The sequence below is a fragment of the Aethalodelphis obliquidens genome, unplaced genomic scaffold (genome assembly GCF_003676395.1).
Source record: "Aethalodelphis obliquidens isolate GAN/ISIS:26980383/991018 unplaced genomic scaffold, ASM367639v1 scaffold42, whole genome shotgun sequence".
In the NCBI taxonomy this organism is placed as follows: domain Eukaryota; kingdom Metazoa; phylum Chordata; class Mammalia; order Artiodactyla; family Delphinidae; genus Aethalodelphis; species Aethalodelphis obliquidens.
Window position 1 is genome coordinate 1495099 of NW_020837986.1, and position 16151 is coordinate 1511249.

At 53.0% G+C, this 16151-nt stretch overlaps 1 protein-coding gene across 4 annotated transcripts in view; it reads left to right on the plus strand.

Annotated features, from left to right (window-relative positions):
• The first annotated feature begins 7234 nt into the window (after positions 1–7234).
• The window catches only part of ZNF335 (zinc finger protein 335), a 19000-nt gene continuing 10083 nt past the window's right edge, over positions 7235–16151 (plus strand). Inside the window, exons 1-10 of one of the 4 annotated variants that reach the window (XM_027078175.1) lie at positions 7235–7505; positions 8175–8425; positions 9763–10003; positions 10932–11009; positions 11258–11563; positions 11651–11782; positions 12660–12806; positions 14107–14359; positions 14452–14629; positions 15281–15393. In XM_027078175.1, the coding sequence (XP_026933976.1) occupies positions 8225–8425; positions 9763–10003; positions 10932–11009; positions 11258–11563; positions 11651–11782; positions 12660–12806; positions 14107–14359; positions 14452–14629; positions 15281–15393 (1649 nt within the window). In that variant the 5' untranslated portion in view covers positions 7235–7505; positions 8175–8224. Of the gene's footprint in view, positions 7506–7570; positions 8426–9762; positions 10004–10931; positions 11010–11257; positions 11564–11650; positions 11783–12659; positions 12807–14106; positions 14360–14451; positions 14630–15280; positions 15394–16151 lie in introns of those variants that run through there. The other 3 variants (XM_027078177.1, XM_027078178.1, XM_027078176.1) reach the window with 3 other exon arrangements.

Below are 16151 nucleotides of genomic sequence, written 5' to 3' on the forward strand. Positions count from 1 at the left end.
GTCCATGGCTTTGCACAGGCTAACACTGTCACTTGCTGCTGCCCCTCCTTGCGGTCCCCAAGGTCAGCCTGGACTGGCCGCTGCACAGGCCACCAGCCCAGCTGCCTGGTTCCGGCCTGGGAGACGTGATGGAGGCAGCGGGCGCCCCCTGCTGGAGATAAACGCAAGCTGAACGGATGGGTTCCCCCATCCCTCCACCCCACTACGCTCCACCCCACCCCCGGCCGCGCCCCCATCACCTACCTTTCCCTCCAACCTCTAGCGCTCATTTAAGGCCAACTCCGCTGGGATGCAAATGACTGCCATGTCTTCTGCTTTCAAAAACGTTCACACATAAAATAGACATTCTAATAGCTCCCTTTCATGGAGCCTTTATTAGGGATAAAGGAGTGCCTTTGAGAATCTATGGGGCTCAAGTCCTGATCAATCTTCTGATCGCTGTGTGACCTCTGGCAAGTCATTGGACCTCTGAATAACTCTGAGGTTCCTCAAGAATAAAACAGGACAGTAATGTCACCTGCCTCACAGGACTGCTTTGAGGATTCAAGTGGTGCCCGGCATGCAAGGACTCGTTACTATTAGATGCCAGACCCAGGGCTAATGACTTCTCACCGAGACAGATCACTTGTGCCAGCTGCTGCTCTGTTCTTTCTGTTGATTATTATCTTTAACCATCACAACTTCATGCAGTGAGTGCACTTATATTCACCCCCACCTTACAGAGGAGGAAACTGAGGCACAGAGAGATCAAGCAACTTACCCAAAGGCTCACAGCTTGTCGGTGGTGGAGTATTATTTGAACCCAGGCAGTTGTACTCCAGAGCCCATATCTTATTGCTACATCCTCATGGCAATCTGGGGAGGCATGTACTATGCCCATTATACAGCTGGGGACACTGAGGCTCAGAGGGGTGAAGTGACTTGCCTCAGATCACACAACTAATTAGTACTGGAGCCCTGGCCTGGACTTGCCCCAGTTCTGTCTCTCTGCATTGTCTTGTGTAGCTCCGTGACAACCCAGCAGGCATGGTGGCCCTGTGTGACAAACGAGGATGCTGAACGAAGACGGCTGAGTGACTTGCTCAAGGTCACAGAGTCAGTTAGTAGGGAGCTTTTTCTGTTGGGGGTGGAACCAAGGACATTCTATTCAGGGGCCCAGCACCTCTGCGGCGCCCTGCTGCAGTCCCTGGACATCTCTTGTCTTTATAATCACAGCTCCTCTTCCCAGGCACCCAAGTTTAGCACTACTTGCTTCCAGGCCAGCCTCAGCACAGCTGTCAAAGTTGTGCTCTTAAGCTGTCAGCCTGAGTCTGGCCTCAGCATTGGCTCCTGGGGCTTCCTGTAGGGCTGCAGGCCCAGATTCCATCCCTCTGCCCTCTGGGAGGCAGCTGGTACCATGGAAGGAACAGGAGTTTGGTGCCAGGTAGTCCAGGGTTCTAATCCAGCCGTGCCCCTTCATTTCTGCATGACCTTGGGTGAGTTTCATCCCCTCCCTGCACTCCTATTTCATCACCTCTGAGACGGGGGTAATGATCAGTGCTTTGCAGGCTCCTGTGAGGATGAAATGCAATAAAGTGTGTACAGCATCTGGTACGCAGTAGGTGCTCAATAAATGTTAGATTCCTTTGCTTCAGACCTATGTCCCCTGCTATTTATGTCCCTTCCTCACAGGCCCAGAAATCCCAACCTTCCCTTCCAAGATGGTCCCTCAACCTGTATAAGATGTCTCCGAGCCAGGCTTGGGCTGGTGTAGAAGCCACATCCTTTGTGTTTCCTGGGGCAGAGGGGACCGGCATACAGGCACTGGCTCACAGGCAGAATAACATTACCATATGTAACTCAGCCATTGTTCAGTGGCCCATCAGAGACTGATTGAGCACCTACTATGTGCCAGGAACTGTTCTTGGTAATGGGGCAACAGTGGTAAACAAAACAAGATCCCTGTTTGATGTATATCATTGAGAACTTACCTATTCAGTGTTCAGCCCTGGGGCTCAGCACCATCCGTGATGCTACTAGGCCCACTTCCTGAGTACTCACACTGTTTCCCATTCATGGTTTCATTTATTCCTCACAGATTCCATCTGCAGTATTAATATCATCTCTAATTTATAGGTGAGGAAACAGACGTGGAGAGTTAAGTAACACAAAGAGGGGCTGGGGGCTGACTGCAGACAGTCTGATCCCAGAGCCTGAGCTTCACTGCACTGCCATAGAGTCTCCCTCTTACCCTCAAAGTTTCTATTGTTCCCATTTTACAGATGAGGGAACTGAGACTCAGAGGGAATGAAGGCTGTCCAAGGCCACACAACATATAAATGTAGGTGCTGGGATATTTGGAGCCAAGGTTTGGCCTGACTCCAGACCCCACGTCACCCCTACCAAGAGCTGACTCATTCTACAACCATTTTCTTCCCAGCAGAGAAACAAATCAGACTCAGGTCTGGCCTTGAGAGGCTCAATCTATTGAGGAAGCCAGTGGGTAACTGGCAGCCTCGCACTGTGGTATATGTTATGACAGTGACACATATAGTATACTAGGGGAACTCACACTAGGGAGATAGTAACTACTGGGAAGGAGTCCTGGAAGGCTTCCTGGAGGAGGTGATGCTTAAGGTAGATGTGAAAAGGTGAAGAGCCTAGAAGAATCATATGGAGTTGTGGAGAGGGGGGTTGCCTGACAACACATACATGACATGGCCTATTCCTAGGTATGGGACTATTGAGGCCAATTTTTCTGTTTAATCCCAAATCCATTCTCTGCCCTTCTCCTCCACTTCCTATGGCAAACCATGTTTCCTGGGCTCCCTTGCCAACTAACTTCTGGCTCCGTCCAGCCAGTGGGAAGCTTTGGTGAGAGATCAGAGAGTAAGAAGAAGGGAAAAGCTGAGGTATTTCTCCCCACCTCTCTCAGTCTTGGGGAGGGCAGGGTGAGGGAGCTGTGGTTTCAGTAGCTACAGTGTCTCCTTTGGGTGGCCCCAGTTCCTGGTCTAGGTAGTACCATCTCCCCTCTTTATAGTGCTAGCCCTCCAGGAGGACATGCCTTTCCTGAGTTGCTAATCTCAGGTTTGCTTGCCTCAATTTCCCTTAGTCACTCTTTCAGCTCTTCCAACAACTTTGTTTCTAATTCTCTAAATTAGATTTCCTCTTTAGAATCATCTGGCCTTCCTCTTGTTTTCCTGGCCAGACCGCTGATATTGTCTCTGTTTCCTTGTCTATAAAATGGAGGTTCAGAACTTCCCTGGTGGTCCAGGGGCTAAGATTCCGTGCTCCCCATGCAGGGGGCCTGGGTTTGATCCCTGGTCTGGGAACTAGATCCCACACGCCGCAACTAAGAGCCCACATGCTGCAACTAAGACCTGGCACAGCCAAAAAACTAAATAAATAAATATTTTTTTAAAAAAAGGAGATTCATCCAGTCATTCAACAAATAGGTATCTAGTAGGTTCCTTGTGACTGCAAAACTGTGCTAAGTGTTGGGAATATCACAGGAAAGAAAACAGATTAAAAGACATGAAAATCCAGGCATTGCGTACCCCTCACGTCTCTGTAATGATCAGATGAGATGTTTGCATAAGTGTCACCTGCTGCCTGGGTCTCAGGAATTGCCAGCATTAGGCAAACGCTATTTGGACTAGAGCCTGTTTTCTGAATCTAAGTGTTCTGGTCCTAGGATCTTTACCCACTTCCCCTTTCTCCCTCCAATCCTGACAGAGAAAGATTTAGGACGAATAAAACAAAGACTTAATTTACACCATGCGGAGTCAACTTAAGGCACTCATTATCCCGTGTGGTGGTACAGTGTTAAGCTATAAATAGGTCTTTTAAGATCAGGTTTAGCTAAACCCATAGATGGCAGTGACACGGAAAGAGAAGGTAGAGACGCGCCCCAGAGCACCCACCTGCTGACTGCCTGCTCCGAGCTCTGCTGCCCTCCTGGGGCACCTAGCACAGTGGAGGGAGTACTGGACTGGCCGGGAGTGAGGAAACGAGGGTTTCAATCCCAGCTCTACCGACCATCAAGCGCATGACCTTGGACTAGTCATTTCACTGCTCCTGAGCCTCCGTTTCCTCATCTGTAACCTGGGACTATTGAGAGTACCTAGGATCTCTGGTTGTTGTGATGAATACAGTTTAAAAATGCATATGAAGCACCTGGTACTTGGTAAGTGCTCAGTAAACATTTGCTAGTATGATTATTATTTGCTGCAGGAGATCTGGCCTAGACTCCCAGCCCTTTCCATTAGAACCAGAAAACTTGCTGTGTGCTTTTGAGCAAGTAATTTTCTCTCTCTGGGCTTCAGTTTCTTCATCTGTAAAATGGGAAAAAATAGTAACCAAACTGCCTGGCTCAGGAAAAGAGAGTTAAAGGATAAACTAAGAACCAGGTAGGGAACTCCCTGGTGGTCCAGTGGTTAGGACTCCATGCTTCCACTGCAGGGGGCATGGGTTCAATCCCTGGTCGGGGATCTAAGATTTTGCAAGCTATGTGGTGAGGCCAAAAAAACCCAAAAAAACAAACAAAAAAACCCCAAATATATGTATATATATATATTTATATATATAAATATGTGTATATATACATACATATTTATATATATATATAAACCAGGTAGTACTATTATTATAACTACACGAGAAACAGTACAGAAATAGTACAGCAATCAAAAAGTGCGGAGGGGGCTTCCCTGGTGGCACAGTGGTTGAGAGTCCGCCTGCCGATGCAGGGGACACGGGTTCGTGCCCCGGTCCGGGAAGATCCCACATGCTGTGGAGCAGCTGGGCCTGTGAGCCATGGCTGCTGAGCCTGCGCATCCGGAGCCTGTGCTCTGCAACGGGAGAGGCCACAACAGCGAAAGGCCCACGTACCACAAAAAAAAAAAAAAAAAAAAAAGTGCGGAGGTTATGGGAGTTCCCTGCTGGTCCAGTAGATAGGACTCAGCACTTTCACTCCTGGGCCCCAGGTTGGATCCCCTGACTGGGGAAGTGAGATCCCAAAAGCAGCTCGGTGCTGCCAAAAAAAAAAAAAAAAAAAGTTCAGAGGTTAGAGCCAGATTGCCTGATTTTCAATCCCAGCTCCACCCTTACTTAGATTCGTTTACTATCCTATGCCTGTTTTCTCATATTTAAAATGGAAATAATGATGGCAACTACCGCATAGAGTAGTTGTGAGGATAAAATAATGTAGGTAAAGTGCTTAGTACAGTCACAGGCACAGAATATCTTTTTTTTGAATTTTTGAATTTTACTTATTTTTTATACAGCAGGTTATTAGTTATCCATTTTATACATATTAGTGTATTCATGTCAATCCCAATCTCCCAATTCATCCCACCACCACCCTCCCCGCCACTTTCCCCCCTTGGTGTCCATAGGTTTGTTCTCTACATCTGTGTCTCTATTTCTGGCACAGAATACCTTAAGTATTATGATTCCTAGGCATACTTCACATGGTACCTAAATTGCTTGAGGCTTTAGAATCAGAGAGACCTGCCTCCATATGCCAGCTCTATTCTTTAGGCTGTGTGACCTTGGACAAGTCACTTCCCCTCTCTGAGTTTCAGCTTCCTCCTCTCTACATTGGAATCCCTGATACTGTAACAACCCCTGATTCCTTAAGCAACCCCTTTGCTTTCCGTGATGCAGCAAAGCACATGTGCAGTGCCTGGCATATGGTACATGTGGTAGGTGCTCATGGAAAATGCCTTCCCTCTTCTTTTCCTCTTGGCTCCTCTCCTCAGCATTTTTCTCAATGCTCTACTTGAATGTCCTTCTGACCCAGAGCCCCTTCACTGCTTCTAGAAATCTCCCCATCAAAGCTGAGGCCAGAACTACACACGGCATGTTCTGGTGGGAAGAACCCTTGATTGGCAGTCAGAAAACCAGGTTGGCTTCCTTCTCTTTGTAATGGAAGAATTCTGATATATTGTTTCAAGGAGTCATGACCTCGGGCCATGAGCTTTCCCTCTCTGGTCTTGAGCTCCATGACGAGGCTATTACCTTCTGTATCACGATATTTTGCAATCTTGTGATTTGGTGGCAAAGGCCAAGGTTCAGATTAAGCCTTAGTTGGGCTGGGGATGGGATTGGGTGGTGTGCAGCTACTCCTGAGTACCCTGACACCCTTGAGGGAGGTGACTTGTTTGGAGGCAGGCTACATCCTACTCCCATGGAATAGGGGTTGGAGGTGGCTCTGTAGGGCTGAGGAATCAAGTTTACGCTGGAAAACTGCCTGGTGGGTACAAAACCAACCTGCTGTCATGCCCTTGTTTACCCAGCTTTCCAGGGCTGCTCGGCGGCCTGGTCCTGCTGAATGGGGGTGAGGGGGAACGAAGAGGCATAGCCAATCCAGAGACCTCATGCTCTATTCCCCCTAAAAACCTGCTCCTAGGAAAGGAGCAGGGAAACCCCCTCATACTCAGGTACAACAAATCATAACAGCTCAAAGCACCCTATCTTTTAAAATAGGTTTTCTTTGCAGGATTTTTTTTAGATTCTCCCCGCCCTCCCCACCCCACCCCGCCCCCCGCCAAATTTGTATTTTTCAATCGACGAAAACAACTTATGCAACACAGAGACTTCAGGACAAACCGGGGCGCCAGGTTCCTGCGCAAAATGCTAAAAAGGCTTAAGCAGAGGGTGTTGCCAAAAGTGGCATTTCGGGCATCAGAAGGACGGTCATACCTTTCTGAAAGACTGCAGACCTTTAAATACATCTACACTGAGCAGAGGAAGGCTATGGAGAATGCCTTGACTTCCCAGCTCTATTATGTAACAAATACGTGTACAGAGCTCAGTAAGGGCCCTGTACTGACGCTTCTCCATTTCCCCAACTCCAGCCATCGGGGCTTGCATTCCAAGTCCTTTTACTTGATGTGACGTTGGACCAGCCACTTCCCATCTCGGGGGCTCAGGTTCCCCATCGGTAAAACAAGGACTATATGCTCCCCTCTTCCCAGGACACGTCAAACCTAATCGGGAAGAATTTGATTGGGTTCGATGAGAGCGTAAAATAATCGGTTGAAAGCCAGGCGAAAAGACCGATAACATTTACTCCTCTCCCACCAAGCCAAAACATCCCAGTTTCACGCTTTTCTGAGCTGTTCCGGGAAGGGCGTGGTCAGGCCACTGGGAGCCACGCCCCCGGACGTGGGGCCAGCCTTAGCCGCGCCCAGCCCTGCGGCCCAGGGAAGGGACCCAGCAGTGACGTCACGTAGCCACTCCTATGTATTCCTCCGCCGGAGAGAAAGTAGCTCCCAACCCATAGAGGACTCCGTCACCCATACTAGGAGACATGTAAAATCCTATATTCTCTGAGAACTCTATTATGGTTTTGAGACCTCGGGGCCACCTTCCGGCACACTGGAAGCCTGTCTTTCTCCGGGCCGGCGTAGGAAGTAGTCCCGGCCTACGGAAGGCCGATGGGTCCCTCCGCAGCGGGGGAAAGAGGATGGCGACTTCGTCGATGCCGGAGTCGGAGAGGAACGCGGCTACGAAAGCGTCAGGTGAGCGTCGGGTGGAGTCAGGTCGCCCCACTGCACCCTGCCGTGAAGTGGGGCCACACTGCGGGGATACCCGGTGGAGAGGTCCCGGGCCGGCGGGGCTGTCCGAACAGGGCCCCGGGGTCCCAGGCCCTTTAGTCGCTCTCGCACTTGCCTGAGCGGAAACCCGGAGCCGCCACAAGATGGCGTCGGGCCTGGAGCGCAGGCAGCGCCGGGGACAGCCCCGAGTCTCCAGGCCCCGGGACCGTCGCTGTCAGCCCCCTCCGCACGGGAACCAGGGGAGGGGGAGCGAGCCGCTGACCCAGGGGGCTTGCGGGCTGTACCACCGACTCTGCACCCGGGGGGACTCAGGGGACCGAAGGGCTGAGCCACTGAGCCCGGCCGGGGCCCGTAGAGTGAACCACTCTGCGGAAATCATGGAGGGGAGGAGCAAAGGGTCAAGATTACCCGCCACTGACCACCCTCCGGGGATGGGGGAAGGACCCGGGACTGGGAGGCAAGGCTTCCTGGTCCTGTTTTCTCGAAGCTCCCCTCGCAATACACTAGAAAGCCCCGCCCCGTCGGCGACTCAGTGTTTGCATCTGCGAAATGGGCATATGGGCGCAGCTGCGTGCGCCGCGGGGCCCCGAGATGAAGCCCACCTGTTCCAGCCCCCGTCACTTCTTCTCGCAGAGTAAAGGCCCCGGACCCTGGGCCCCCCTAACAGGCCGCCCCCCGAGCCGATGGAGGAGAACGAGGTGGAGAGCAGTAGCGACACGGCCCCTGGTCCTGGCCGGCCCGAGGAGCCCTCTGAGAGCGGCTTGGGTGTGGGCACCTCGGAAGCCGTGTCGGCCGACAGCAGCGACGCCGCGGCCGCTCCGGGGCCAGCCGAGACCGACGACTCTGGCGTGGGGCAGAGTTCGGACCGCGGCACCAGCTCTCTGGTATGGACATTGCTTGCCGGCGTGGGTGGTGGCAGGGACCGCAGGCAGCAGTGCCTGGCGGCCAAGGGGAAGAAGCCAGCAAGGCTTGCTTATAGCTAATATTTGATTATGGTTTACTGTGAGCCGGGCACCATGCCAGGCCCTTAGCGTGGATTTTCTCATTTAAGTCTCATACCTTGTAAAGCACATACCACTGTTTTCCAAATCTCACAGAGAAGCAAACTGAGACACAGCGCCAGGATTCAAATCTAGGCTCTGGGCTGACCCACTGCACTACCCATTGTCCTCACTCTTTGGGATGCAGGTGACCTGGTTCAAGTCTTGGCTGTACCACTGATTCACTGGGACACCTCTTTGAACCTCGGTCGCAATCTTTAAAACGGAGCAGAAATACCTACTCTTGAGGGTGCTCTGTTGTGAGCAACCACCAGACATTTTCTTGGAAACGCTTTATAAAATAGTCTCCTGGCTCTGCCGCCTCCTGGCTCTGTGATCTTAGATAAGACACCCAAACTTTTAGCTGTCAGTTTTCTCATCTATAGAATGGGAATAATAAATATACTTGCCTCAATAGGTTTTTCTCTTTTTTTTTTTGAGAACTAAATGAATTAATATATGCAAAGCAATTAACACAGGGCTCAGCACATGGTAAGCAGCCAATAAGTATCAGCCATTACCGTTGTCATTGTCTGCAAGATAGTGATCATTTTCAGGACATCACATTATAGAGGTGCACAACAGTAGCCCCCACTTTGGGGTCCAGGGGTTTTATTAATTCAGCAGAGGTGGACTTAGCATGTGCCCAGCTTGTGCTGGACCCAGGGGATACAGCAGGAGATGAGAGATGTGGTCCTGGCCCTTATGGAGTCTGACCTGGGAGACCTAACATTGCAGAGTGAACCATAACGTGATGGCGGGACACAGGCGACCATAGCACTGAGGATGGAGAGGTCCTAACTTGGCTTTGTGGGTCAGGGTCATCTTCCCAGAAGAGGTACCAGGTGAATGGCAGTGAGAAGGCTGAGTAGGAGTTAGCCACGGTGTGATGCTAGGAAGCATTTCAGGCAGAGGGAACAGCTTATTTGAAAGCCTGACGAGAATAGCCTCACCTGGCTGTTGTGTGAGGTGTGGGAAACATGGGGCCTTGTACCTGCCCAGAGCCAGGGACCCTGGCGCTTGTTCTTGGGGGAGCTCTGTGACTAGAGGGTTTCTCTCACTGGTCCTCAATGGGGGTGAGGGTGTGGGTGGCTCCACCTACCACATCCTTGGGCCAGGGTGGGGGCAGCCTGCCCTGCCCCATCCCTGGCTCCTAAACTCCCCTGTTTCCCGTCCCCCAGGAGGAGGTATCCGAGAGCAGCTCCAGCACAGAACCCCTGCCCCATGGCTACCTCCCTGATTCATCTTCTGTTTCCCACGGGCCAGTGGCAGGGGTGACAGGCGGCCCCCCAGCCCTGGTGCACTCCAGCGCTCTCCCAGACCCCAACATGCTGGTGTCCGACTGCACGGCTTCTTCCTCAGACCTCGGCTCAGCCATTGACAAGATCATCGAGTCCACCATCGGGCCCGACCTCATCCAGAGTGAGTGAGGCCACAGGGGGAAGGAGTTGCCCCATAAGGGTTTCCCTGCAGAAGCAGCTGTGCAGACTCAGGCAGATAACCTTACCACTCTGAGTTTGTAACATGGAAACAGTAACCCCGTCTCATAGTGGTAAACGATGTGGGGATTTTTTTTTTTTTTCTTTTCGGTACGCGGGCCTCTCACTGCTGTGGCCTCTCCCGTTGTAGAGCACAGGCTCCGGACGTGCAGGCTCGGCGGCCATGGCTCACGGGCCCAGCCGCTCCGTGCCATGTGGGATCCTCCTGGACGGGGGCACAAACCCGTGTCCCCTGCATCGGCAGGCGGACTCTCAACCACTGCACCACCAGGGAAGCCCCAATGTGGGGATTTAATGAGATAGTACAGTATAGTTCTTGGCATATGATAAGCACTCAATAAATATAGAAACAGTGACACCTAACTTTGTACTGGAGTCTCTTCTAAATACTTTATCTGCAGTAGTTCATCAATCCTCTTGGTAACCCCAAAAGGTAGATGCTGTTATTCTCACAGTCTGGATGAGAAAGCCAAGGCACAGAGGACGTAAACTAATGTACCCGCTGTCATCAGCAAGTGTTGGGGCATGAGCTCAGACAGTGACTCCAGAGCGGGTGCTCGTGATTTACCAAACTACCTTCTATTAATAATGATCCGTGTAAGGGTTGTAGCACCTGGAAAAGCCCTGGGATGGCCTGAAAAGCCAGTCCTCCTTTAATGGTTAAAGGTGGGTAGCTGTGGACTGGCTGCTGGGCCAGCGTGTCACACACAGCAGACCTCTCAACAGCCCTGCCCTGGACGGGAAGTGGGCAATGGGGCAGCGGACTCAGTCTCACGGGTGAGTCAGAATGAGTGTGGGCAGTGACAGTTGTCATTATCAGCTGTGCATCCCCTCCTCACACCTCTGCCCAGGCTGCATCACCGTGACCAGTGCTGAGGGCGGTGGGTCCGAGACCACACGGTACCTGATCCTGCAGGGACCAGACGATGGTAAGACTCCAGGCGCCAGACCCAGGGAGCCCTGCCGTGGGCGGGGGAGTAGGACAGGGAGGCTCTGCCGTACACTCACTGTGTGATCTTGGCAGCTTCTCCACTGCCTTGGGCCTCTCAGTTCCTCCACTGTTACTCTGCTGAGGAGTGGGGTTCTTGGATCCCTGGGCCTGCCTGGGAGGGGCAGCTGTAGCTCGTGGCCAGCCTCCCCCTCCACTTCCTCCCCTCTGATTCCCTCACCTTCCCAGGGGCCCCCATGGCATCACCGATGTCCAGTTCCACCCTGGCCCACAGCCTGGCAGCCATCGAAGCTCTAGCCGATGGCCCCACGTCCACATCCACGTGCCTGGAGCCCCCTGAGGAGGTACAGGGTGGACCCAGCTCCCCAGCGCAGCCATGCCTGGGTTCTGGCGCCGAGGAGCCAGACCTGCAGAGCCTGGAGGCCATGATGGAGGTGGTGGTGGTGCAGCAGTTCAAGTGCAAGATGTGCCAGTACCGGAGCAGCGCCAAGGCCACACTGTTGCGCCACATGCGGGAGCGGCACTTCTGCCCAGGTGCGTTGATGGTGGCCTGCCTGGCCGCCTCCACAGGTGGGGCTGGGGTGCCAAGAGTCAGATGCAGCAAGCTTGTTGTACCGCTAGCAGCCGCCGCCACCGGAAAAAAGGGACGTCTGCGGAAGTGGGGTGCCTCTGCCAGGACCCAGGAGGAAGAGGGCCCAGAGGAGGAGGACGATGATGACATCATAGACGCCGGCGCCATCGATGACCTGGAAGGTAGGCTACCGTGGCTCTCGGTCCTGTCACCCACACCCACATCTGCAAATACGGAGCTCCCCCTGGCCTGTAGGGAGGGCCAGGGACGAGGAACTGGCGCACACGCAGCCACGAGTGCCTCCAGCATAAGATAGAGGAGTTGGAGCTCTGGGACCAGGAGCTCTGTGTGCAGCTGTACGGGCCACGCGCTGAAAAATAGTACTGTGTCCAAGAGGGTCACGTTCACATTTGTCTAGCAGAAACAGAATGGAAGCCACGTGTGTTTTTTGTTGTCATATTAAGAGTAAAATGAAAAAGATGAATTTAAGTTCAGTCATGTATTTTATTGACCCATTATGTCTAAAGTATTATCATTTCAATATGCAATGATTATAAAGAGTTATTAGTAAACTTTACGTTCTTTTTCTCATACTAATTTTCGGAAATCTGTTGTGTGTTTTATACTTATGTCTCCAGTTAGTCGAGGCATATTTCAAGTGCTCAGTAGCCACATATGGCTAGTGAGGGAGCTACTGGCTCCCTCAATGGATAGCATAGTCCTGCTTTGTAGACTGGAGTGACTAGGCAGCTGTTTTCTAACAATGGCCGTAAAGGTATTGAGGAAGGAGTGCTTTTTTCTGATTCACATAAAGGTGCCATCTGAGCTAGTGGTAGGTGTTAGGAAAGGTACAGAGAAAGGACTGCAGGGGCCAGAGAGTGGCGCTCAGTTAGCCAGGGGGACATCAGGAGGGCTTCCCGGAGGAGGCATCACTGGTGGGTTTGAAGGGAGGAACAGGCAGGGAGGGATAGGGAAGTGGGCCTCTTTCCAGGGAAGCTGGCAAGGGGTCAGGACTGAAAGGTCAAGGCTGATGCCCCCCTTCTTTTGCTGTCCCCACAGAGGACAGCGACTATAACCCTGCTGAGGATGAGCCCCGGGGCCGGCAGCTACGGCCCCAGCGCCCCACTCCCAGTACACCGAGACCCCGCAGGAGACCTGGCCGGCCTCGGAAGCTGCCTCGCCTGGAGACCTCGGATCTCCTGGATGGTGAGACTTACTTGTGGGCGGGGCTGTGCGGTGGGGCCCAGGGGTGGCCTCGTTCCCCGCTTGCTTCCATGGAGCCCTTGCAGACATGCTTGCAGAGTAGCATGTCTCAATCCCACCGGGGTGACCTGCAGGCCTCCTCGTAAAGGGGAAAGGTCTCCCATACCAAGCTTGAGAGTTAGGATATAGCAGCTTTCTGAAACGGCTTTTCCGTGGTAAGCTGTCACAGCACAGAAGTTTGAGTATTTGTAACTGAACTAGTAAGTTTTAAGAATTATTACTAAAATGAGAATAAGTCTGAGGTCTGAGACTATGTTGGAGGAGCACGGACTTGGAGCATTACAAGCCGGGGACAGGAAAGACCCGCCGTGGGCATGAATGCCGGCTCTGCCACCTCCCAGCTGTGTGACCTGGAGCATGTTACTTTGCCTCTTGAATCTCCCATTCCCTTATTATGAATGGAGGTGATAGCACCCGCCTCTTAGGATTGTTTTTTAAGGCTTAAATAGACAGGGAAAAAATACATGGAAGCTGTTTTTGTACATGCAGTTGTGGGTGTTGTATTTTTTAGTCTTATTTTTCAAATAACTTTTTACTGAGGTATATGTGTTGAAAAGCACATGTATGCTAAGTGAATCAGCTTAGTGAATTCACAGCTCAGTGAATTTTCACAAGGTTAACACACCTGAATAACCTGGCACCCCATTAAGAAACAAAATGGCACATAATTTTGAATTTTTAAAACATTACATTGAAATGCTGTTAGTGTTTTTGAATAGGTAACGCATTCGGATGTTCAGACGTCAGAGGCTTTGCGCGTGTGTGCGGTGATGTCTCTTCCCTTCCTCCCGTCTGCCCTCCAACTACACAGCCTCCGTTGGGAAAACCAGTGTTTAAGTGTTGCTGTTGCTCCCCAGACTTTAGAACGTTCCCATGAGGTCACTAGAGCAACAATTATATCCATTTGATAGACGGGGAAAATGAGACTCAGAGAGGGGAGTGACTTCGCCTGAGAACACACAGCAAGTCGATGACAGCTTAGCCTACCCGCAGGTCTCCTGGCCGCGAGGTCCCAGCTCTCCCAGTGCTGCTCCAGACTGTCCCATTTAAGTCGTGCTGTGCTAACAGCCCGTCAGCTGCAGGAGGAACCATATGTCCACGCTGCCCTCTAACCACGGGCTGCCTGCGTCTGTCCCGTGACCTGACGGGCCTGTCAGTGGTCCGTGACGGTGTGTGGGGGGGAGGATGTTTTGGCTGGCCTCTGGCACAGCTGTCCACATCTGTCCTGGTGTGTCCGTGGCAGGTGTGGAAGGAGAGCCTCTGGTCAGCTCCCAGACTGGACAGAGCCCTCTGGAGCCACAAGACCCCGAGGCACCCAGCTCCTCAGGCCCGGGACGCCTGGTGGCCCTGGGCAAGGCCAACCGGCCCCCTGTGGAACCCGGCATGAGCCAGTCAGATGTGGAGAACGCAGCACCGTCCTGCCAGGACGAGCCCGACGCCCCGCCCCGCCGCCGTGGGCGACCCTCCAGGCGCTTCCTCGGCAAGAAATACCGCAAGTACGGTGGCGAGCAGAGATGAGGGCTGGGGGCAGGGGGAAGTGGCCAGGCCCCTGGCCCAGCCAGACCTCTCCCCAACACCCTCCTGGCAGGTACTATTACAAGTCGCCCAAACCCCTCCTGCGGCCCTTCTTGTGCCGCATCTGCGGTTCCCGCTTCCTGTCCCACGAGGACCTGCGCTTCCACGTCAACTCCCACGAGGCTGGCAACCCCCAGCTCTTCAAGTGCCTGCAGTGCAGCTACCGCTCCCGCCGCTGGTCCTCGCTCAAGGTGTGGCCAAGGGAAGCGGTGGCGCGGGAGGGCAGGGGGAGAAGGGACGCTGGATGGGAGAAGGCCCCAGGGGGAGTGGAGATCACTGCACCCGCAGTCACCCTCCTGCCCCGTGTCGGTACGCGTTTGGGCCAAGGGCGCACTGTGGTAGGCCTCACACTGCATGGTGGCGTCACATCGTCTTAGACTTGCCTCACGACCACCACAGCGGGCAGATGGCAGTGCCACTGCTTTAATCAAATTCAGTGTGTTAGAAAGTCTCCCAGCTGGTGGCGGGAACGTGTCTCAAGAAAGGGGTTCTTTTTTATCATCTCACGTAGCCCAACGAGGTCATAGGTGTTGAGAGCCCCATTTTACTGGCGCAGGAAACTGCAGCTTGGCTTGGCCAAAGTGAGGCAGAGCTGCCCACGGGTGGAGGTCGGGGGTAGCTTGAGCACAGACGGCCAGAGCCCCCGTGCTTTGTGCGCACAGTGCTTCCTCCCCCAGACCCGGACCTAGAAGTTGTTCTCTGGACCCCTGCGGTAGGGGTGGGGAGCGGGGGTTGTTCCAGGGTGCAGTGGGGAGGGGGCGCCTCTACGGCTGTAGGCACAGGGCGGGTGGGCAGGAAGGGAGGCTACACCCCAGCCCCCTGTCCTTCTGCCTCTCTCCCAGGAGCACATGTTCAACCACGTGGGCAGTAAGCCCTACAAGTGTGACGAATGCAGCTACACCAGTGTCTACCGGAAGGACGTCATCCGGCACGCGGCCGTGCATAGCCGGGACCGGTCAGTGGGGGTGGGGAAGTGGAGGCCCAGGGTAACCACGGATTCCCCCTTAACTGAGCCCCTGCTCAGGGCCAGCCCCCTTTGCAGCACAGTACAGATGGGGGAAAGGCAGGGCGATTCATCCCAGATGACTTGGCTCAGAACAGGGCAGTGTCAGGGTCCAGAGGTCCCTTATTTGGTCTCTTTCCTGCTTCGAGCTTTGTAAATTGGGGACAGTCACTATTGAGGTGATTAAAGGAAATCGTGTACCTAAAGGGTCTCAGAAAATGATCTGAAGGTCTTCCAGGCTCCACGTCCATACTCCATCTCTCACGGCACTGATAGGGCAGACGTAGGACAAGTGGGTGGAAAAACAAAGATCCTCAAGGGCCTAGTGATTGTTCACTGAAGTATCACAGTGCGGCTTGCAGGATCTTAGTTCCCCGACCAGAAGTTGAGCCCCAGGCCCCGGCAGTGGAAGCGCTGAGTGCTAACCACTGGACAGCCAGGGAATTCCCGCTTTTAGGTGTTTCTTTAAAAAAAAATAAAAAGGGAGGGGGAGTTCTGTGTCCACATAAGATTAGGGACACCAGGTTGAAAACCTGGTTCAACAGCTCTTTTCCCTGCAGAGCTTCTCAGAGCCTTTAAAATGCAAATGCATTTTGTGACACAGAGAGAGAGAGCGCGCGAGAGCGAGAGCGAGAGCGAGAGCGAGAGCGAGAGCGAGAGCGAGAGAGAGAGAGAGAGAGAGAGAGAGAGAGAGAGAGAGAGAGAGAGAG